This window comes from Anolis sagrei, chromosome 4 (genome assembly GCF_037176765.1).
Source record: "Anolis sagrei isolate rAnoSag1 chromosome 4, rAnoSag1.mat, whole genome shotgun sequence".
Classification (NCBI taxonomy): domain Eukaryota; kingdom Metazoa; phylum Chordata; class Lepidosauria; order Squamata; family Dactyloidae; genus Anolis; species Anolis sagrei.
In genome coordinates this window covers 16174137-16197455 of record NC_090024.1, presented here as the reverse complement: position 1 = coordinate 16197455, position 23319 = coordinate 16174137, and the positions used below count along the sequence as shown (strand labels likewise).

At 39.2% G+C, this 23319-nt stretch overlaps 1 protein-coding gene across 3 annotated transcripts in view; it reads right to left on the bottom strand.

The window, feature by feature from the left end:
• Nucleotides 1-2207: 2207 nt before the first annotated feature.
• Nucleotides 2208-23319, bottom strand: part of KCNQ3 (potassium voltage-gated channel subfamily Q member 3) — a 182266-nt gene continuing 161154 nt past the window's right edge. For 2 of the 3 annotated variants that reach the window (XM_060775885.2, XM_067467280.1), the window contains 6 exons: nt 11685-11875; nt 10108-10210; nt 9810-9941; nt 7533-7631; nt 5734-5818; nt 2209-4478 (listed from right to left, as the gene is read on the bottom strand). In XM_060775885.2, the coding sequence (XP_060631868.2) occupies nt 3750-4478; nt 5734-5818; nt 7533-7631; nt 9810-9941; nt 10108-10210; nt 11685-11875 (1339 nt within the window). In that variant the 3' untranslated portion in view covers nt 2209-3749. Of the gene's footprint in view, nt 4479-5733; nt 5819-7532; nt 7632-9809; nt 9942-10107; nt 10211-11684; nt 11876-21475; nt 21533-23319 lie in introns of all 3 variants that reach the window. The other variant, XM_060775884.2, reaches the window with a different exon arrangement.

Below are 23319 nucleotides of genomic sequence, written 5' to 3'. Positions count from 1 at the left end.
TGTGGCCATGTTTGATGGTGGGTGGGGTGGAGGATGGGGTAGCCAGCCATTTTCCTTTAGATGAGTGAACCAAAATAGTCTTCACTAGCAACACTCTGAGGGATCTGTGGGAAGTTTCTGAGGATGTTGTTGTTACTGTGTGCTCATCTGAAGGAAAACAGCTGGATGAACCTCTCCTACTGTCCCCACTCTCTGGAAACACAGAGATGGTCATCTTGAAGGGACTGACACACTGAAAAGTTAGCTTTGGGGAGCAATTCTGGTTGCATGGTCAGAGCCAAAAATGAAGTTAAGATGCTATGAGTTGACCTTGGTCATCATAATTCACTAAGAATATGGCAGCCTTCCTCATTTGGTTTCTACAATGAAGAAGCAACTCAGTGAAAAGAAAAGGATCTAAATTCCATTGCTATGCATTCTTATTTGACTAGCAAATGGTTGTTTTATGCATCAGACTTGGATCCAATCTTGGTGACACAATGGAGGACCATTGTAATCAGTGGGGCTTCAGATAGTTGTGAATGAGTCCCATTGATTTTAATGGCATCAATCTAGATGTGACTATGACCATCTCAAACAACATAAACTCAAGGAATGTCCCACCTAAAGGCAACATTAGCAGACAAACAAATTAAGAAGTTTTGATGACAGAAGTGTACGATCAGGTGACATATCAATATCATAATTAATTCCCAGAGCTGTTCACAAAGCCATACTTCACCAAGAGTCATTAATTGTTATTGTCATGTGTATCATAAGTGACAAAACTTTTAGAATTATAATTGATGGAAATGTCATTGTACAATCAATCCATTCTCCAGCTATAAATCCTTCAAGGAGTGATCCCAGTCAATAACCCTTCAATCTAAGCATCTCTTACTGGGCTGATGTAGTACATCCAAAGCATTCATTGTTTAAAGTAAAAAGTTGTCAGGGGTGTACTACCACTTGGCTATGGAGCTCGTGCTTTGCAAGTATCTCCAGCTCAAAGGATCAGGTAGTGAGAAATAGGGAGTTCACTTATATTGGGTCAGACTATTAGCTTAATATCTACTCTGATCTGCAGGACTCAGGATTTCAGGTAAGATTATTTCCTGGTTTTAATTGGAGATTCCTGGCATTTCTTGATGGTCTCCCATTTAACTACTGCATTCTCACTTCCAAAATAAGATCAGGTAATATGAAAGAAAGGAATTTGCTATTCTAGTGAGTAGAAAACAATGTAGGAACAGAATGCCCCACTTGATACATGTAATAGTGCTCCACTGGCTGGCCCTTTATGCATGATGGTCTGGTTGGCATTAATTATCTCCCTCAAAAGGAATCATCAAAAATGTAAGTGAATTGAGATTTGCAAGAAGATTCATGGGTACCAATGACAGAAAAATAACAACACCAGGGCCATTCCTTTGCTCATTCTTACGTAAATGAGTCCTATATTTTACAATCCACAAGCCACAAAGGGGAAAGGTTGACCAACTTTCTGATGAGTTGAAAGTGCTTTACAGATAAGCACAAACTGAGCATCATGCAATCCCCTAGGGCGAGGTATAATTAGACCCATTTTACAGATGGGGAAACTGAGGCACAGGGAAATTAAGTCATTCATTTATGCACATTCCCTCAAAATAAGAGAATAAACATTATAAATAGAACCTGGAAATGTCTCAGGTAATACTATTGTTGAAACGTACTGGTTGAAATGTCATCACCACTGAAACCAAGAACAAAATAGTTGTTGATTTTTTTTAAGGAAATAATATACAACTTTTGCTGTGCTCACATGGTGCCAGTTTTTGTAATATTGGCAGCAGAGAAGGAATGGCTCTACTGACAGTTGGCTACGATTGATTCATAAGATAGAATAGGAAAATTATTTACCCTAATCCACAAAATTCTTAATTAAGTTGAATCATATTTCAGTGGAACCTCAAGAGAGAAAGATCCTATTGAACATATTTGGACATTATAAGCCAGCCACATTTGAGGGTGGCGAGGGATCCTTAGATTGTTGAAATGCACAATACGTGGTGATCATTGACAATGAGACAATACCATATATACTCATGCATAAGTCTAGAAATTTTAGTCAAGAAATTGATCCCAAAAACATGGATCATATTATTCATAGCCAATTGATATATATATATATATATATATATATATATATATATATATATATATATATATCTATCTCACCCCCTTATCTGACTAGAGCAGTGAAAAGCAAGAGAGCAGTGAAAAGCAAGAGTTTGGTCTGTTCCCAGAAGACACTATAAGAAACACCAATCTTCTTCATCCTGGGATTGCTTCTGGTCTTTTTGAACATCTTGGTAAAAAAATGGTGGTGATGGTGACCAAGGTTGTTGGACTATTGTTTTCCTCTTTCCATAGAGTGACCCCCCAACTTATCCAAGGATCATAGTAAAATCCATAATTTTGGGCCCAAAACCTGTTCTTTGACTTATATATGAGTGTATATAGTAACTGTTATCTGTTGATTATGCAGGAAAGAGACATAGAGCCTATTACAATCCCATGGAAATCCATAAAACTTAAGGAAGAAAGTTAAGTACTCATGTATCCTAGAGTTCAAGGCAATTCAGAGTTGATTTCATACTTGATGGGATCAGGCACAGTTGCCTTATTTAAAGTGTGGCTCCCTATCATGAACACATAACATATGAAGGAGAGAAGCATTATCTCCAAATGCATAGTAGGTGCATTGCAGAGAACCACATCCCTAGGGCACATCTATGATATGTCTGTCCTGATGGCACAGATACATGTCTACATCACATGGAAAGCATATTTCTTACAAAGGCAACACAAATGTAAAACATGCCTGCTACCATTAAGTATAAAATGTGACCTGGCTCTTAACCACAGAGACCCCAGAGAGTGTTAGCTACCTTTGAATCCCATTTTGAATCAAGGGAATATAAAGATTAAAAATGGCTTCAGACCCATGGAGTTCCTTGGGATTGAAACTCCTAGTTGACAGCAACCCAGAAGGCATTAGGCACATTTTAGCCAATTTTGAAATAATACAAACATAAATATTGCAAAATAATAATAATAATAATAATAATAATAATAATAAGCATTTAGGTCCTCCGGGGTTTTAAGGTATGCCACACTCTCTGACTCAGAAGAGCATGAGAAATGCCTTCAAAAATATAAACAAAGGGAAATCTGGATGAACAAAATTAACAAACATGATTTCAATGAGACGAGCAAGAATTCAGTGAATAACCAAGACTTAAACAGTACGTTGAACATGGAGATATCTCATAATAATAATAAAAGATATATTCTGCAAAGGGAATTTGTCTGAAAACTAAGATTTCTTTTGCTGACAAAATGCAACATCTGCCTCTGTTTGGGAGCATTTTTTTTCAATCCGGCATTGACCTGACCCTTGGTATACCGAAAACATAATTTTTGTAATTTTAAATCACGGAAGAAATTATCTGTACCATTTATAGTGTAAAGTCATGCAAAACCATGCTCCAAACTAAACCACTTAGTTTTGGCAGCATGAACAGAACCGCATTATTCCACCGAATGAAATGGTGTGGAATGACTATCACTAATACCAGCATGCAGTGCAGCCACCGGTGTTGTGTTGTGTTGGTTTGTTTGATCTAGGAAGCTTTGGGTGTGAGAGTGAAATATACAAAGTTCATGTTTACATTGAGAGAAGAAGCCAGCCAATGACTCTGCCCAACCCACCCGTATGGAGAACCTCACACTGGCTTGCTCGAAGGAGTCCATATAGAATCAGAAAGCCCATCTCCTGTTGAAGACAGAGGCATAGACCCACTTGGGGTAAACAGGTCAGTATCTGTGTCCGTTTCACCCTCGGCCAAGTAGCGTTTTTCTTTCATCCAACTTGAACCTCCATTTGGCCCAAAAAGGAAATCGTCTCTGTCTTGGGAGATGCTGAATCCACTTGGTGAACGTTCAAGTTCTTCATGGTTGACCGAGAGGAGGGATAACGGGGTGTCACTGTCTCGCGTTAAGCTGTGTTTTTGTCTGGAAGGGATTCTTTCTGAGTGGGGGCTCTGGAAATCACCTGGCGGTGACTGGTAGGAAATATGGGGGTCGATGAATGTAAGTATAGGCAAAACTGTTGGCCTTTCTGTGTATGAGGTTGAAAATGGCATGGCCGGCCACCGACTGGAGTTCTGCCCACCAAACGGAGATGGAAATGGGCCACAGCTTTGGCCCTGCGATGTGAATCCAAAAGGAGGGACTTTGTTCACAGGAACATGGTGGAAGCTTGGAGGCTTTTCATGAATGGAAGGCTCAGAGTATTTGTAAATGATGGATTTCAGCTCCGAGTATCTGTTATCCTCTACTGGGGATGAAGTTTCTTTCGAAGGGCAAACCTCCGTGACTTGGACTTGCAACTGCTCCATATGCTGCATGTGCATATCGACTAAAAAATCCAACTTCTTCCCCATGTCATGAACCTGAAAGAGAACACTCATTAGACTGAAAAACAACGAGCAATGTTTCATCTGTGAAATGTTGGAAATGCTTTCCGAAACCTACTTGGTGATACAGTAAGTTACACCAGAGGTCTTTTGCATGTAAAATGAGCATTCTACTACTGGTGCTAAGCCAGAGATTTTCCCCAAATGCTTTTGTGTTGGGTTTTGGGGAGGGCTGGTTCTACAATGTGGATAGCTCCTATGAAGTTCCAACTTAAATCTATGGCTGATTATAATCTTCATTGATATGGAAGCCACCAGCTTCCATTTATCTATCTATCTATCTATCTATCTATCTATCTATCTATCTATCTATCTATCTATTTGCAGTATTTATATTCTGCCCTTCTCACCCCGCAGGGGACTCAGAGTGGATTACAATGTACTTATACATGGCAAATATTCAATGCCATAGACACACCACATATATAGACAGACACTCAAAGGCTATTTAACATTCCACTTTTCATGAGGGTATTCTGACCACCAGGGGAGTTGTCGCATCACTGTCCATTTGTAATACCGGTGAAGTACTTCCTCATTCTTTGCAGGCTTGCTGGAGATTTTTGTGGCCTCATAATTTAGTTAAATTAGTCTCCCTACATAAGCAGTACCTAAATTTCCTTCTTGACAGATGTAACTGTCTTTTGGGCTGCAAAGGTCAACAGCAATCTACACAAATTGGTCAAAAGCTCCCTCTGACCTGGGCTGGCTTTGAACTCATGACTATTGGTCAGTAGTGATCTTAATGCAGCTGACTCCTAGCCAGTTGTGCCACAGTCCCATGAAAAATCTATCTATGAAAACTAATTCCTGCTGACACCTTTGAAGACTTGTATTTTGAAAATATTTTATTTATTGCATCACATTTTAAATAATATAATGAATAAGACTAGTTCCAAATTTTGTATTCCATGATGTTCTGCAGTGCTTACTCCAACTACAAAATGTTGTTCCCATGCCTACAGATTGAAATTACTTAATGAATATTCTTTATGAAATAATATCTTGTGCTTTTTGTTGAGTTAGTAGCCCTGATGGCTTGAAAACAGAGCTGAGAATCTGTTTCAAAGCTATCAAGGCTACTGACTCAATAATTTTGAGTACTCTACAAACTGTGCCTTTGAAAAGTACCAGAAAGTAGGAAGAAACCAATCACTGATAGAGTTGTGCAAAATCTTAGTTATAAAGCCAACATAGAAGGAATCAATGTAAAGCCCTAATTATTTCATACCTGTCTTTCGACTCTAACAAATTTGCCCATCATACTTTGGTCTTCAGAATCTACTGTAGATGCTTTGGCTATGTACGGCTCATTCCTGAAAAAGAAAAAAGAGAGAGATTAACAACATGTAAACCTTTCTTAACTTTTCCATGAATCATTCTGCCTGCAAAATATTACATACCCCATAGCACACAAAGCAGATACATAATAATCCCAAAGTAAAGAGTGTTACGAAAAATAATTATTGTACATAATTGATTTGTATATGAGCATTTGTATGTGAATTAGAATAATAGAATCATAGAATAGAATCATAGAATCATATAGCACACAAAGCAGATACATAATAATCCCAAAGTAAAGAGTGTTACGAAAAATAATTATTGTACATAATTGATTTGTATATGAGCATTTGTATGTGAATTAGAATAATAGAATCATAGAATAGAATCATAGAATCATATAGCACACAAAGCAGATACATAATAATCCCAAAGTAAAGACTGTTACGAAAAATAATTATTGCACATGCTTGATTTGTATATGAACATGTGCATGTGAATTAGAATCATAGAATCATAGAGGTGGAAGAGACCTCATGGGCCATCCAGTCCAATCTCCTGCCAAGAAGCAGGAAAACTGCATTCAAAGCACCCTCGTCAGATGGCCATCCAGCCTCTGTTTAAAAGCCTCCAAAGAAGGAGTCTCCACCACACTCCGGGGCAGAGAGTCCCACTGCTGAACAGCTCTCACAGTGGACCTCTCTGCCCTGGAGTATGGTGGAGGCTCCTTCTTTGAAAGTGATAGATGCCGGAATTCATTGTGATTGACTTTACTGTACTTAATTTTATTGTAGCTGTTGTATCTACATTTGCTATAACTTGTTTTTTCTCTTTGGAATATGTAAATTGATCACCTTAGTAGCAATCAATTAATAGCTCTTGATTGATCAAAAACATCCTTCTACACAACTTATTGTTCAGACCTTCTTTCTATGGCTATCTACTTAAAGGATTACAGGGACTTAAAAATAGAAATCTAATAAATATTAGCCTGTCCTTGATGAGATATGTTATCTTGGCACATTACAACACTCTGCTTTTTAACAATAATGGGGGGAAAAACAGGAAAATACAAAAACAAATGCTTACTAATCAGGTCTGTATTGGGAATTCCAATAAATGCTGCCCATGTTTCTCTTGTACTATTTCTTTTCTATTGACAAGACACCAGTATCCTAAACTCACTATTTATTTATGCTTGTGTTACTTTAAGTGACATTTCCAAGTTTGCCGCTCTCCATGCCCACCTTGAGAGCCAGCTGCCAGATTGGGTGAAAGGGGCCAATTCAGTTTTCAATTGAGGCTCAAGGATGAGGATATTTACAATTCTTTTCCACAATCCAAAAAAGCCGAAGCAAAGACTTCCTAGATGGGTTCTACTTCTGGTGTGGAGTGGAAATGCCATCGGAAGCAGAATGGATCTATTTCACCCAATTCAGAAAGTGGCTCTTCAGTAAGTGGCTCAAAAGTCTAACCTGAAGATATGAGGGGCCAATTGTACATTTGTTATTGGGAAAAGGGGACTAATAGCATGTACTTCAAACTTTCTTTGAAAAGTATTTCAAGATTTCTTTAGGACATATTTATATCTTTAAATCTGGCTACACTACACTCATTTCAATCTATGCAGAAACATTGCATAGCGGCATCCAGAACCTGCTTCATATTGACACTAAGCGCATCAAATTAGATTGATGCAAAAGTTGGAAGTCTGTTCCCAGTAAGTTGCACACAGAATAATGTCACCTTGGGGACTGTTGTGAAGGGTAAGAGAATGTTCCTCCCTTTTGGGATTTCTTATGCTTGGGAGTAGATGGAGGTCCAGGAGCAAAAATCATGTCTATTCTGAAAGAAGACAATAAGAGGACACAGTGAAAGGGTTGCCATTCAATTCATCCATCCATTAATCCAACCAACCATCAATCAATCACAGTAACCCCCTTTCCAGAGGATTAGTATTACTTCAATAGTATTATATGTCTTCCTAGGTGATTAAACTTTAGTCAAATGTAGGATATAAATCTTCTAAGCCCTCTTCTATACTGCCCTATATCTTACCGTCTTCCAAAGCATCTCCTAAACTCTCAACTCAAGAGTGGGTGAGGTAATGTTTGTAGACAGGATGGGCTTAAAGCCAACCTTTAAAACTGCAGCATAGTCACTAAGAACTAGGAAGCCCTGGCCCTTGAGCACTCTAACTGGAGGTCAGCTGTGACCAGCAGTGCTACAGAATTTGAAGTGGCACAAATGGAGGGTGAAAGGGAGAAACGTGCCAAGAGGAAGGCGCATCAAGCCAACCCTGACTGGGACCACCTTCCACCTGGAAACCAATGTCCTCACTGCGGGAGAACATATGGATCAAGAATAGAGCTCCACAGCCACCTACAGACCCACCTCCAAGACACTAGACTTGGAGGACTTGGAAGACCATCATCCTCTAGCTATAAGGGATCACATAAGTAAGTATATGTCAGGATCCAATCCCAGACTATCTGCTTTAAACTGGATAATATGGGTCTCCACTGCTAGATAATCTGTAATAAGAAGATAATCTGGGATCAGATCCTGGGATATAGGGGCAGTGTGGAAGGGGCCTAAATATACTGGTCAATCAAATCAATAAGGCCAGGTCCCATTTGACCTGAAGAAAAGTTGATTCAATGTCTGTGTCAATATTGATTAGTTTCCTTAAAGTATGTACATAATGAGGTATCTTTGAGATAAGGCCTAAATCTCAAAATGAAATTTATTTGTTCCGCATTTGCATCTCTCTGTTCACACCCAATACACTTAAGAAGTCTGTTTACTCCAGCTCAGTCTCTTCCTGATGTTTGTTATATGGGAATTAAAATGTCTTACTAGAAAAGCATGGGAAAGTTACTTTTGTAGACCAGGGTAGTCAAACTGGGTCAGGATTCTGGAGCTGTAGTTTGAAATTTTAATGTCCTCCAATCTCTGTTTACAGGATAGTTAACAAGATGGTCAAGATAGTCTTTATAGCTTTCTTTATGGACAACTTGTTCTTGCTAAACATGCAGTTTACCCCCTGTGCTTCTTAAGGTAATCTTTAAGTGGGGCCCATTAAAGGTTTTGAATAGAATCATAGAGTTGGAAGAGACCTCATGGGCCATCCAGTCCAACCTCCTGCCAAGAAGCAGGAAAATCGTATTCAAAGCACCCTCAACAGATGGCCATCCAGCCTCTGTTTAAAAGCCTACAAAGAAGGAGCCTCCACCACACTCTGGGGCAGAGTTCCACTTCTGAACAGCTCCCATAGACAGGAAGTTCTTCCTAATGTTCAGGTGGAATCTCCTTTCCTGTAGTTTGACACAATTGGTCCACATCCTAGTCTCCAGGGCAGCAGAAATCAAGTCTGCTCCCTCCTCCCTATGACTTCCCCTTATGCATGGCCATCATGTCTTCTCTCAGCCTTCTCTTCTCCAGGCTAAACATGCTCAGCTCTTTAAGCTGCACCTCATAGGACTTGTTCTCCAGATCCTTGATCATTTTAGTCACCCTCCTCCAGACACATTCTGGTTTGTCAACATCTCCCTTCAATTGCAGTGCCCAGAACAGGATGCAGTGTGGTTCCAGGTGTGGTCTGACCAAGGTGGAATAGAGGAGTAGCATGACTTCCCTGGATCTAGACACTAGACTCCTATTGGTGCAGGCTAAAATCCCATTGGCTTTTTTAGCAGCCACATCACATTATTGGCTCATGTTTAACTTGTCCACGAGGACTCCAAGATCTTTTCCCAAGTCTTGCTGTCGAGCCAGGCATCGTCCCCCATTCTATATCTTTGCATTTCATTTTTTTTTCTGCCTAAGTGATGCATCTTGCATTTGTCACTGTTTAACTTCATTTTGTTAGTTTTGGCCCATCTCTTTAATCTGTTAAGACCATTTTGAATTCTGCTCCTGTCTTCTGGAGTATTAACTATCCCTCCCAATTTGGTGTTTTTCCTCCAATGCCATTGATTGGAACCACATAACTTCACGTATTCCTGACAGTAAATCTCTTACCTTGTTTGAAGGTATTTGATTCTGGAAAGCATGTCAAGGTGTCCTGCTGAATATTGCTCTATCACATCCTTTACATCATAAGGCCGCAAAGTCTCCTTGAATCTCTTCTTGTAGAGGCGGAACTGTAGTATTCTGATACAAAAAGAGGAGTTTCACTGGTGGGTTTCTTTTTTTACTAAACCTCTTTCAGAATTGTAAGCTATTGCTTAGCAATGTAGTCATCACACTAATCAGATGTACTTCTGTGAAAACGATTCCATGAAGTATCAAACTACTTGATAAACAACCCATGCTTTACCTAACAGCTCGGATGACTGCTTTCAGTGTGGGGATCATGTCTTCAGTAATGAGTTCATTGCTGTACCCTCTGTCTTCTGCCAGAGGATCCCCGGTTCCAGCATCTAAAAGGAGGAATAAGTACCCACAGGGACAAAGACCAGTTAAAAAAAGAGATAAAACACAACAAAGTTGCTCATACAGTACAACTGGCCCTCAGTATCTGCCTGAGATTTGTTCCAGGACCCATGGATCCTAAAACCGATGGTTGTTCATGTTCCATTATATACAAGGGCCTAGTCAAATGGCATCCTTTATTTAAATGGTGAATAACTCAAACAAATGCTGGAGAGAGCCTGAGGATTTGTGAAATCACAGAAGATTTACAGCAGGTTACGTCTGCATATCAGTCTATAGCAAAATCAAGGATAGCTGGGTTGCTGAGAGTTTTCCGGGCTGTATGGCCATGTTCCAGAAGCATACCCTTCTGATGTTTCACCCACATCTATGGCAGGCATCCTTAGAGGTTGTGAGTTTTGTTGGAAACTAGGCAAGTGAGGTCTCTATATCTGTGGAATGCCCAGGGTGGGAGAAAGAACTCTCGTTTGCTTGAGGCAAGTGTGAACGTTGCAATTGGGCATCTATATCAGCATTTAATTAAAGCCTGATTAGTTGCTGCCTGGAGGAATCCTTTGTTGGGAGGTGTTACCAGACCCTGATTGATTCTTGTCTGGGATTCCCATTTCTTGAGAGTTTCTCCTTATTTACGGTCTTGAATTTAGAGGGGGGGGGGGGTTGTAATACTGGTGGCCAGATTTTGCTTATTTTCATGTTTTTCTCCTTTCTGTTGAAATTGTCCATGTCAGGAGACAATGCTTCTGGAATATGGTCATACAGCCTGGAAAACTCACAGCAAGCCAGTGATTATGGCCATGAAAGCCTTCGACAACACATCAAGGATAGCTGTTTGGATTTTTTTCTGACTTTTTTCAATTTGTGGTTGGTTGAATCCATGGATGTCATTGGTCCTTCTTAAATCCCCCTTCATTTTCCAAGGAACAGGTAGCACTATAATTTTAACGTGTTACTCCCATGAGAAGGTATGGCAATGAATTATTTTATGATTTGGAGTTGACCCCCCAAAAAAGTATTGCTGTTTATGGATTTGGGGTTTTACTGAATCCTTTCTAATACATTGTTTCTGCTCTTATTTACAATGAGTAGGAGAGTGAAAGTGACATTTGAACTTGAATCATAGAATCATGCCTTGAACATGAGTACCAGATTTCATTTCAAAAGGTCAATATACCATCAGATGAACAAACGAAATGCTGAAGAGGTCAATAGTGAAAGCAAAACCATAGCTCTTCCCAGCCCATAAGAAGAATACTTTTAAAATACTTTCACATTTAAAAATCATAATACTGTAATCTTGAAATGAAAAGTGTTGAATCAAAACATCAAGTTTTCTTAAGTGCAACATTCCATTTCAACTCTAGTTAAAATGACACAACAAGGCCAAGGAAGGAAAGTAAAAAAAATAGGGGTTTGGCTGATGACGCAATATGGAAAAATGAATGAATGAATGAGAACATTTACCTTCTGAGCTTTGCCAGAACGCATAAGCTTTCATTCGGAATGCAGTGCGAAAACGCTCTCTATTATTCAAGACTACAACACTCTTAGGTTCTTTAGAAGGACTTTCTTCAATTGCATCTACATTCAGAGGGGTAAATAGCTTTCCTTTAGTATTGGTACCACGAACCCGATCCAAGAGACCCAGCTTTTGGCTAAAAAATAAGGAAAAGGGATCAATTTTTCCCCTTCATTCGAACGCAGACCTCCATTTCAAGGTGTTCCTAATGCATTACCTCCCAAGCAAACAAATAGATGAAGGATGTCAGTAAGGGCAAAATGGCAGCTGATGATATTTATGGACAGAATGTTTCTGCAAGCTTCCAAATAACACAGCCATCATTCTCCACCCTCCATCCCTACCAATACTACTGAAAAGTCCAGCTAAAGTATTTCAATACACAATAGGGTTGTCTGATCATAAAAAAAAAATAATGCACAACATTTATCCTTGGTGTTTTCAGGCAGCTCTGAACAAATGGCACCAGTATGTTGATTCCTGTAAACATTTATGACAGCTTTGGGTGAGGTACAGCAAGCAACAGGTTACCCATCACTGTTGGTTGAGTTCTAATAATATCATAAACAATGTGATTCCAGAATTCCATGGTAAAAGAATTAGTGGGTCAGCACCCTCCCATGGCAATAGGATCTCTATCTGAGGTCAATAACAGCCTTGGAAAATACAGGAAAAGTGCATGTTTCAAAGGAATCCTAGGTTGTCACGAGAAACTAAGGAATGTCTCCAAATTTTCATTCAACAGTGGCTTATAGAGAGCAGAGGGTTGGATTAGAGAAGCATTTGGTGGTGTCAACATAGCCCAGTGGTTCCCAACCTGTGTGTCCCCAGGTATTTTGGCCTACAACTCCCAGAAACCCCAGCCAGTTTACCAGCTGTGCGGATTTCTGGGAGTTGAAGGCCGAAACATCTGGGGACCTACAGGTTGAGAACCACTGCCATAGCCAGACTTGAAATGATTGCATAATCCATTGATGTTGGCCAAGGTTCTCCAAAGGTTTGAGCAGATGATGTAAATATTTTGATTCTGGTTACAGCGAAAGAGCCAGACATTTCTCCAACTCCTCCCTGTTCTCTACCAGCCACATTTGTGGAACTGCTATATGACACATAGGATGCCACCATGATATCCTCATTATGTTGAAGTGTTCTGAGGAGAGCCATCTTGGAGAATTTTTCCATTTTTAGATTTAAAAGTAATCCAAAGCATTACAGCTTGAGTATCCCTTATCCGAAATCCTTGGAACCAGATGTGTTTTGGATTTCCTCCCAGGTTATGTTATTTGCATATATGTACATAATGAGATACCTTGGAGATGGAATTCAAGCCCAAACACAAATATCTGTATACACATAGCCTGAAGTTAATTTTATACACAATATTTTTAGTAATTTTGTGCATGTAACAAAATTAGTCTTCACTCAGTCATTTGAAAACCAAGGTGTCACTACCTCAGCTGACCATGTGGACAATTTTGGACTCTTTTGGATTTTCAGATTTTGGCATATAGGATGCTCAACCTGTACAAAGAAATAATGTCATTTTTGAATAAGAACTGCACATTAAAAATCTGAATGTTAGCATTTCCAAGCTCTTTCCTGGATGGTGAGAAAATATGATCAAAACCTGGCATGAGATGGGGAATCACATGTGTTGAAAGCCTTGTGAATTTCCTTTCAATGTCAAGAGGACATTGGTGTATTACATGCAATCCTACAATGAATAAGGCAGGATGAACTTTATTTGCTGATGAGTCCCTGAGATAAATATTAGGAATCTGGTCAGACCTCCAGGTACATGTTCAGGATCCCAAACATCAGGGAAAGCTCTTTTACAAAGTTTTTGCAGAATGAACACATTGCTGCAGAGTGATACTCCATAATCTTAATTTCTGAATTCCAGAATGTTAGTTGGAACCAGATTTGGAGTCAACCTTGAAAATGAACAACTATAGGCTTTTTGCTACTCTGGCCAAGCAGACAAAAACTGGAAGGGAAAATGAAGAAAAAATCCACAGTGCTTATTGTTTCTGCCATCATTGAGGTCCTAGCAAGGATTCAGCTACACTGTAGAATCAATGCAGTTTGACTCCACTTTAATTGTCATAGCTTATTGATATGTAAATGTGGGAGTTCAGGGTTTGAGGCACCAGCACTTTTTGGTTGAAAAGGGTAAAGACTTTGTAAAACTACAGTTGCCATGATCCCACAGCATTGAGTCACAGCAGTTAAAGTGAGGCCAAACTGCATTAATTACTGTATATACTCGAGTATAAGCCTAGTTTTTTTAGGCTGAAAAAGTCCCCCTCGGCTTATACTTGAGTCAAGGTTATTTATTATTTTACTTTATTATTATTATTATTATTATTATTATTATTATTATTATTATCATTATTATTATCATTATTATTATCATTACATTTATTATTTTATTCTATTTATCATTATTATTACATTTATCATTTTACTGTATAATTGTTATTGCTACATTCATTATTTTGCTCTTTTTATTATTATTGTTATTATTACATTTATTATGTTACTCTATTATTATTGAAAGGATATGTAAGCACATTTACATTGAAGAAGGTAAATAATCATTTTATCAGAGTTGGACAGTCTTATCTTAAATTACCATTTTTGTAAATATTCAAAAATATATAACCTGATTCCTCAATTAATGTAATTTAATTGGTATCCATTTTTATTTTGCAATTTACCAGTAGCTGCTGCCAGAGGCGGCCCTTGGTAATTTTAAATGGTAAGCAAACAGTATTTTGCCCCCCCCCCCCCCAACCAATCACTGATATATATTTTCTGTTCGTCGTAGGAGTTCTGTGCGCCATATTTGGTTCAATTCCATCATTGGTAGAGTTCAGAATGCTCTTTTATTGTAGGTGAACTATACATCCCAGTAATTACAACTTGCATATGTCAAGGTCTATTTTCCCCCAAGAGTGCCTCAAGAGCGCCCCTGGGCAAAATCAACTATACTGCAAATACTTACTTTGCGTAATGGGTTGAGCTGCCCCTGGCTGCTGCATTTCCCACCCTCGGCTTATATTCAAGTCAATCCGTTTTCTCATTTTTTTTTTGTGGTAAAATTAGGTGCCTGGGCTTATATTTGGGTCGGCTTATACTCGAGTATATACGGTATATGGTGCAGATGCACCCTAGGTTTTCAAAGTTAGGTATTAAGCATTGTCTTAAGCATTGCACTTTTGCTGTCAATTATACATCCTTCAATTCAGATGGTTTGGCAACTGAAAAAGTAATGTATTGGATAAAAACTGCATCAAAGAGAAATCCATCCATTCACCATTCAAATAAATGGTTCAAAGAGTATACAGTGTTCCCTCACTTATCATGGATGTTCCATTCCAGAATCACCCGCGATAAGTGAAAATCCGCAAAGTAGGGACACCATATTAATTTTAATATTTATACATTATTTTGTATATTTAATATATTCTTTTCTTACCTGTGCTTCCTTACCCGCCTCCTGGCCCATCCCAAGGGTACCTGCCTGCCTTCCTGGCCTCCAAAGAGCCCAGCAGAGCCTTCAGAGCCACACAGGTAGCAGCAGGCAAGGGAGGCAGGCCTTCCCCACCACACCTCAGGCTGCCGCACTTCTGGGGTCTGCGGAGGCCAGGGAGTCAGGCCTTCCCCGCCGCGCCTCAGGTCGCCACACATAAATATTTTATATTAATATTTTCAAAAACCCGTGAAACAGTCTGCTAAAAGCGAACTGCAAAGTAGTGAGGGAACACTGTAATGCTTTACCAATTTCTATGATAGTTCAGACAGTGAATGGGCTGGTAACCAAAGGCAGCCACACAATGATCCACATAAAGGATGGCCTGGATTAACAATTATTGATATATCAAATAATAATACTTAAGAATTACACTCAGAATATGCAAAGCTCTTCACATACAGTAATATAGTAAACCTATAAGATAGTACTGTTCAGTCTATATATTGCAGATGGGAATCAGCTGAAGGCAAAGTGAGAAGATAGCAGGTTTTCCACTTAGGAAAATTGCTAAGGTAAGAAATAGTAAGCCTACGTCTTCACATTTTGACAGCAGAACTTCGTATCAAGGTAAACACAGATGCACCAAAAATAGCAGCATGTGTTAAGTTCCCCTCCTCTGTAACATGTACTAAAATGTACTTCTGTATTTACATCACCACTTTGTCCTTAGCTACATTGTCGTCACCAGCAAATAACGGATAGCAAGGACATAGAACTACTGTAGTCAACTACTTTGAAGTAACCACAGTTCTTGTGTCTCATCTTGACAACAATGACTTGTTCAAAATGTACTTAATTAAAAGAAATCAGGTCATCAAAATAATTTGATTCTGAATTGTTTTCAATAGAGTGAAACAATGGCTCCTCGACTTTAGTCATAACAGGGAACTGTGATTTGTTGAGAAATGAACTTTCTGGTTTGAAACGTAGTGAGGTCCAATTAGAATAGAACTAATGCAGTGGTTCCCAAACTTTTTTTTTGACCAGGGATCACTTGACCAGAGACCCAATCTTCAACTCTCCAAGACTGGTACCAAAAGGGTTATGAATTAGGTTTTGGTCAACTTTAGAATTGGTTTGGTTATTCGGGGTGCTGATTCAAAAAATGGCCTTGGATAGACCACATCAGCTCTAGTTTCTGGTACAGAAATATGCCACCCAGTAGTTGGCATCTTCTCACCCACAGAAAACCATATTTAATCATCTAGAGCTGATTTAGTAGTAGTAATCTTTCGTGGGTAGTCAGCCTCTCCCCTCCCAACATCCCTGTTGTCTCAGCACTATAAGAGGGTTTAATGAGAGTAGTTGCTCTTGTTGCCATATGGTTTCGAGGCAACGGTGTAGTAATGGTGAGGCCGTGGACCATATTTTTGTTCTTGGGGACCACTGGTAATCCACAGACCACAGATTGAGAACCACTGATCTAATGGGTCAATGGCTTAGTATTGAGTCAAGACATAAGTCAATCCCATCAATTAAATGGGTCTACTGTAGCTGGAACCATTCAATCAAAAATTTCCACACTCTTTGTGTACAAAGGCGAAAGGGAAAGCATGTGAACCAATTACTCTTTGAGTTCATTTTATGACATGACAAGCCATGGGTTGTGGTTAAGCATGAGCCCAGCCTGTTCTGCACAACAAATGCCACATAGTTTTCAATGGGAATTTCTTACCAGAATATTTAAATATTATAGAATATCTGAGCATTAATAGGTATGAGGCCTACAGCACTTGCTCCCCATATTTAGGCACAGCTGAACTTGAAGAAGCTTTTGGAATCAATCATGCAGCAACCAAACATAATTCTTTCTCAGCATGCAAACCAGATGTTCACCCTTTCATTTCTAATTCTAGAGTCCATGTTTTGAAAAAGAAATCACAGTTCAGTCAAAGAAAGAAAGAAGCCATAACTGTAAGCCAAATGGCAAAGCAAAGCATGCCTCTTCTCCCAATGTATCACACCACCTTTTTTTGGGAGAGGCAGAATAAAGGATAAATAATGGAACCAAAATTATAGCGGTCAAACGTATTTGCTGTATTTTGCAGCCTTAAAACTGGAAGCACAAGACAACCATGCTTGCTCTGATTTTTACTACATTAGCAAAAATGATATTTCACAACATTAGCTGAGATCAGTCCTGATAAGCTATACACTGACATCATGAGCTTGGTTTATCAAAACATACTAGACAGATTCTTATTCTCTGGGAATTTGGGATTCAGGGCTAGCTAGCTTTAGACACCCCAAAGACCTGTTTCCCATCCTAAGAGATTACTTTGAGTTGTAATATGTCAGAAGGTATAGAAAACATTCTACAAATTAAAAACAGATTTGGCAAAACCCCCTAATTCTAGGTTTCTGTGGGCAGCAATTTCAGGTTTCAGGGTTCATGTAGTTTTATTACAAAATTGCATTTTTCTGGAGACTTCTAGAAGCATTTTTGTTGCTTCTTGTGAGTCTTCCAGAGTGTTCAAGGACCATAGATATGATCTTGGATTCCACATGTGACCCAAAGGCTGCACTTTGCCCATCATTGCTCAAAATAGAGCACATTTCAGCTGCTGAAATCCTACATTGTAATGGTATACCTTTTGGAAAAGGCAGTCCAGTCAATCTTCTTTCATCCCACTTGTACAACTGTTTCAAAATGTTATAGAGTCTGTCTCCTTCCTTTCCCTGTTTTTCCTTAATTATTTTCGGTTGCTACAAATTGAGTGTGCTGTGCATCTTCACTGACACTTTCCACCACCATATTTGTTGCTGGTCACCACTCAGTGTCTATAATGACATTAGCTGGAGTGACAAGGCAATTGGAAAGGGGAGGAGTAAAAGAAGGGAGCAATTCCAACACTTTGTTGCTCTGGATATAATCATTACATGCATCGAGTGGTGATCAATACTATTTTTGTAGGCACTGCAAAATGGGTGCTGGGTAAGGCTGGTGGTTCAGCAGCACCAAACTGGCTCTGGTATTGCTCAGCCATGTAGTCACCATCCAGTCCCTGAACCATCTCAATGATTGGTCATATGGAGTCTGGAGATGCTGATCTGGAGGACCCCACTCCAGATCAGCACCACCATTTCTGGCCCTGAATTGCACCTAGAGTTCAATGTGAAAAATCATTTGAACTCAACAAAGAAGTGGGAAGGGGATGGAAACCTATCCTCCCCAGTAGACACAAGCAAAAGCAAATGGGTGCCATCTCTCCTAGCATGTGTATTCTTTTTCATTAATACACAGTGCAATCTTAAGAATAGGCTCATGTTGCTTGGCCATATATGTCCCCGTTTGCATCTGCGAAAGGTAGGAGGGTACAGTTGTGTAGCAAAGATGTCCATATGGATATGTAGACATTAATTGCGCTACACAACCCTTGTACTGAATGTCAATATAGATATCCACTTAGACAAACTCCCCTTTCCTTCTCTGCACTGGAAATCACATCTAAATGTCAAGCCACAAATACTAGGGTGGGATTGTTGTGAATAGGAAAGGAAACTGAAACCGGCCTGAAATAAAATAAAATTACAAACCCTGCCCTTAAAGCTTCAAGGAGCGTGGCATCCCTGTTTGTGAGAGGGAGCTGGAGAGGCCCACTCCTTTCCAGTGCCTTAATGTATACCGGCATCATAAGAAACAATGAAACTCATCCCAATTATGCCAACGTAAAATAGTTACATTGTTAGATAATAAAGGTTGTGCACCTTATCTGTCTTGAGCCTAAAGGCTTATAAATACACTCATTATTTATAGGGGATGGGAGGATGATGAATTTGACAAACACGACTGGAGAAAAGTAGAACTGGAGGGGAGGGAGACACTATGGAGATGGAAAAGCAATGCACACACTGTGGAGATGGCAAAACAACACACAATAATGTGTTTGAAGCAAAGTTCATCTGGTTGTTTACAGAACATTCAGACATGTACACTATTGGTATTTCATGATACACTGCTATTTAGGTTCTTCGATAAGAATGATAGCAAGATAGTCATGGCACTAACTTGGAAAAGTGAGCAGTTTCAGATTCTACATATTTCCTTATTTATCGGGATTCTCTATCTCTCTATTTCCTTTACTACACTGCAGTCAATCAGATGTCTGGTCTATAAAGGCAGATGGTCTATGTAGCCAATGTCCTTGTTTGGTGTAATATTGGCATAGAAAAGAACTGAACTACTTGAGTAAGAAAGGAAACAAGATCCCATGTTCACTGGCTGAAGGTCTCTGCGAACTCCATCAGGTGCCTTTCCAAGCCCTGCTTCTGATATCCTTTTAAACATGATTGAGATTGGATCTGAGGCACTGTCACAGAATCCTTAGAGCAGCAGCTCTCAAACAGTGCTCCGGGGAGCCCTTGGGGTTCCATGAGATGTGCCCAAGGGCTTCGCAGGTACCCTATCTCCTCTGGATTTTGTGCTATTATTATTATTATTATTATTATTATTAGCTGGATGGACATATGTTGGGTTTTTTATTGTGTTTTTCCTGCATGGCAGAAGAGGCTTGGACAAGATGGGCCCAGGGGGTCTTCCACTGAAATACTGTTAAGTTTATGTTAGCTAAAATTGTTCTTTATTTTAAATATTGTATTTTTTAATTTTTTGCACTGTGTGCAGTAGTTCACACAAACACTCTCCATCTATCTGTCACTGGCCCAGCCCATGCCTGATTGATAGATAGATAGATAGATAGATAGATAGAGATAGAGATATATTATATATAATATAATATATAAACCTTTATTGGGGCTCCATGCCTGAAAATGTTTGAGAACTCCTGCCTTAAGAAAACACAGTTCTCAAAGTGGTCAGGAGAGCAAGGCTGGAATTTGTGTCTCCACCTAAAACACCAACCCAGTGCCACCTAGTGAGTAATTTATATCATTGCATTAACCACATAGGAGTCCAGCATTATGGCAGCAGAAATCACCCTTAATTATTTTAACAACCAATATTTAAAACATTTGTGGTTCAATCCTCTGGTTTTTCAGAGGGCATCCATCTCTGAAGATGGAGATAAAATTGAGTCGAATGACTCCTTCCTTCCTAAATGTGTTATTTTTGCTTGTAATCACCATAGTATAATATGAAGGAAGGGGAGAGTCAGGAGTAGCCCAGTTTATGCATTAGCTATTTGGAATAAGCAAATATATAAGAAGCTAAAGCACACAACTCTAGTGCTCCTCATCACAGCTTCTCAAGAGAAGAGCTTCTGAAAAGGCACCTAAATGCACATTTTCCTTCCACTGCATTTCTTCAGTTCACAACAGATAATTCATGAGTAGGGTTGGTTTGCCTAAGCAATTCACTAGAACCCTTTTGCCTTCTCAGACTGCATTGCAACACTGGGTGCAATCTTCTCTTATATTCTTCCATAAAAGCATACGTAATACAAAAAACATTTCACCACATTGGGTTAGATCTTGAGAGTTTTTACATATACACAAAAACACTGCATAGTATTTTGTGCATGACATTATTTCAGCATAACATAGACTGGAATCTGCCCACAATGTTATGTTTTGTTTTGTTTTTTTGTCCCCAGAACAATGTGTTTTGCACACACAAAAATCTCCCCAAAAGACCTAAAATTAATGATAAAAAACCCATGGGATTTAAATACTTGTTCAATATCTTACCAGGGACAAGAAAATTAGTAAGAATATTTTACACCTTATTGTAATTCACTTCTTCAACAGCTCTGATAACAGATGTTCAAAGGACAAAGTTGAGCCTTGAAGAAGGAAGAACATTGTCACTTATTCCAACCTTCTTTTCCTCAATTTTCCTCTAAAGCAGTGGTTCTCAACCTGTGGGTCACCAGATTTTTTGGCCTTCAACACCCAGAAATCCTAACAGTTGGTAAACTGGTTGGGATTTCTGGGAGTTGTAGGCCAAAATATCTGGGAACCCACAGGTTGAGAACCACTGCTCTAAAGTATGGTTCAGCAGTAGTCACTATACACAATATAGTTTGGTGGGCTACAGCTTGACCTTAAGTATCTGTTTAAAATGAAACTTCCACATTTTGAAGCCAAATATCCCATTCCTTTCCCTGAAGTTTTGGATTTAATAAACTACTGTAGTAAAAATTATTGAATAAAATAAAGAGCTAGATAGTGCAAGCAAGAATGACATGCAGTAGAGAGATAGATATAAAAAAGATGCACTTGTTACTCAGATGCATGTACCTAAGTTTTCGGGTGACGCTTGATCCAAAGAATGTATCCCTACTAAACATGACATTACTGCAAAGTGAAAAAAATGTCAACATGAATGGTTAATGCTCATTTATGAGAATCTACATGGAATTAATTAAAAGAAATATATGGAAACAAGACAACTGGAGACTCAGTGCTCTCCTAACCTAGTTTTTTTCCTTTTGGGTGAAAAGCTACACTTGCATTGTTATTTGTGGTACACCTTAAACACAAGGTCAGTTCTGTATAGAAAATAATCGTTATAGCTAAAATATCATATTATAGTACCAGGTGCTAAAGACATTGTCTAAAACAAGTGTGAGCAACTTGTGGTTTTCCAGATGTCGCTGGTCTGCAACCCTCAGAATTCCTCATAATTGCCTGTGATGCTGAGAGATGATGGGGATTGCAGTCCAGTAACATGAGAAGGGATCCATACTGATCTACACACACACACACACACACACACACACACACACACAAATGTCTTATAATGGCATACAGTTTTGTGTAAATATTGGCTATTTTGCATATGAAATAAACAGCATCTGAATTATCTTACTTCTCTTCCATCCGTTCCAAAGAAACAATAACAAAATAAATTCAAAGTACGCATGGGGATTTCTCCTGCATTCCAGAAGAGTAAAAAGGAGACATGTCTCAAGATACCAGAAAGCTGATGTGTTATTAGATCAAAGCCAAATGCGTTCCTACTTGTGGATACTCTGAGTTCTTCAGAGAGTTATATCTATTTGTGATAATATAGGTATCCTCCTGAAGGAAGACTAAAAAGTATGTCCTCCAAATGCCTTGCATTGGCAGGGACAATCCCAATTCATCCTGTCCCATCTGACTTTTCTAGATCATTAAAAAGGTCCCGGTTCCTTTCTTCTCCTCCCACTTTTCTGCTTTGTTCTCTTTTCTTGCTTCAACTGCTGTAAACTAAGGCCTCATCTACACTGCCATTGTAATGCAGATTGAACTAGATTATAAAGTCTGTATAGACTCACATAATGCATATTAAACCACATTGATCTAGATCAGTGGTTCTCAACCTGGGGTCCCCAGATGTTTTTGGCCTTCAACTCCAGAAATCCTAACAGCTGGTAAACTGGCTGGGATTTCTGGGAGTTGTAGGCCAAAAACATCTGGGGACCCCAGGTTAAGAACCACTGATCTAGATTTTATTTTATTTTTCATGTCAAGAGCAACTTGAGAAACCGCAAATCACTTTTTGGTGTGAGATACATGGCCGTATGCAAGGACGTTGCCCAGGGAATGCCCAGATATTTTGATGTTTTACCATCCTTGTGGGAGGCTTCTCTCATGTCCCAGTATGGAGAGCTGGAGCTGATAGAGGAAGCTCAACCCACTCTCCCCGGATTTGAATCACTGACCTGTCGGTCAACAGTCCTGCCGGCAAAAGGGTTTAACCCATTGAACCACCAGGGCCTCCATTGATCTGAATTATATGTGTCTACACTGCCATGTAATCCAGTTCAAACTGCCTTATATGGCATTGTAGATTAGGCCTAAATTCAAAATGGAAATGCGGGGGGCAGGAGAGTTTTGCTAATGTGTGTGCATGTTTACCTCAGTGACACAACTATAAAACCCATAATTCAGGAAAAGTCAAATGTGGCACTTTCTTGATTTGATTGTATCCACTCCTTAGTATTTTCTGCAAATTAAACTATTGTATTTTAAATCTGATCATTTCTAGTTTCTGATTACAAATAGAGACTAGAAATATTTGGCCACTGTGCCACAACATTGACCCTCCCAAAAAGCTCAAGAAAAGCAAATGACTGCAGTCTCTCTCAACTTATGTTTCT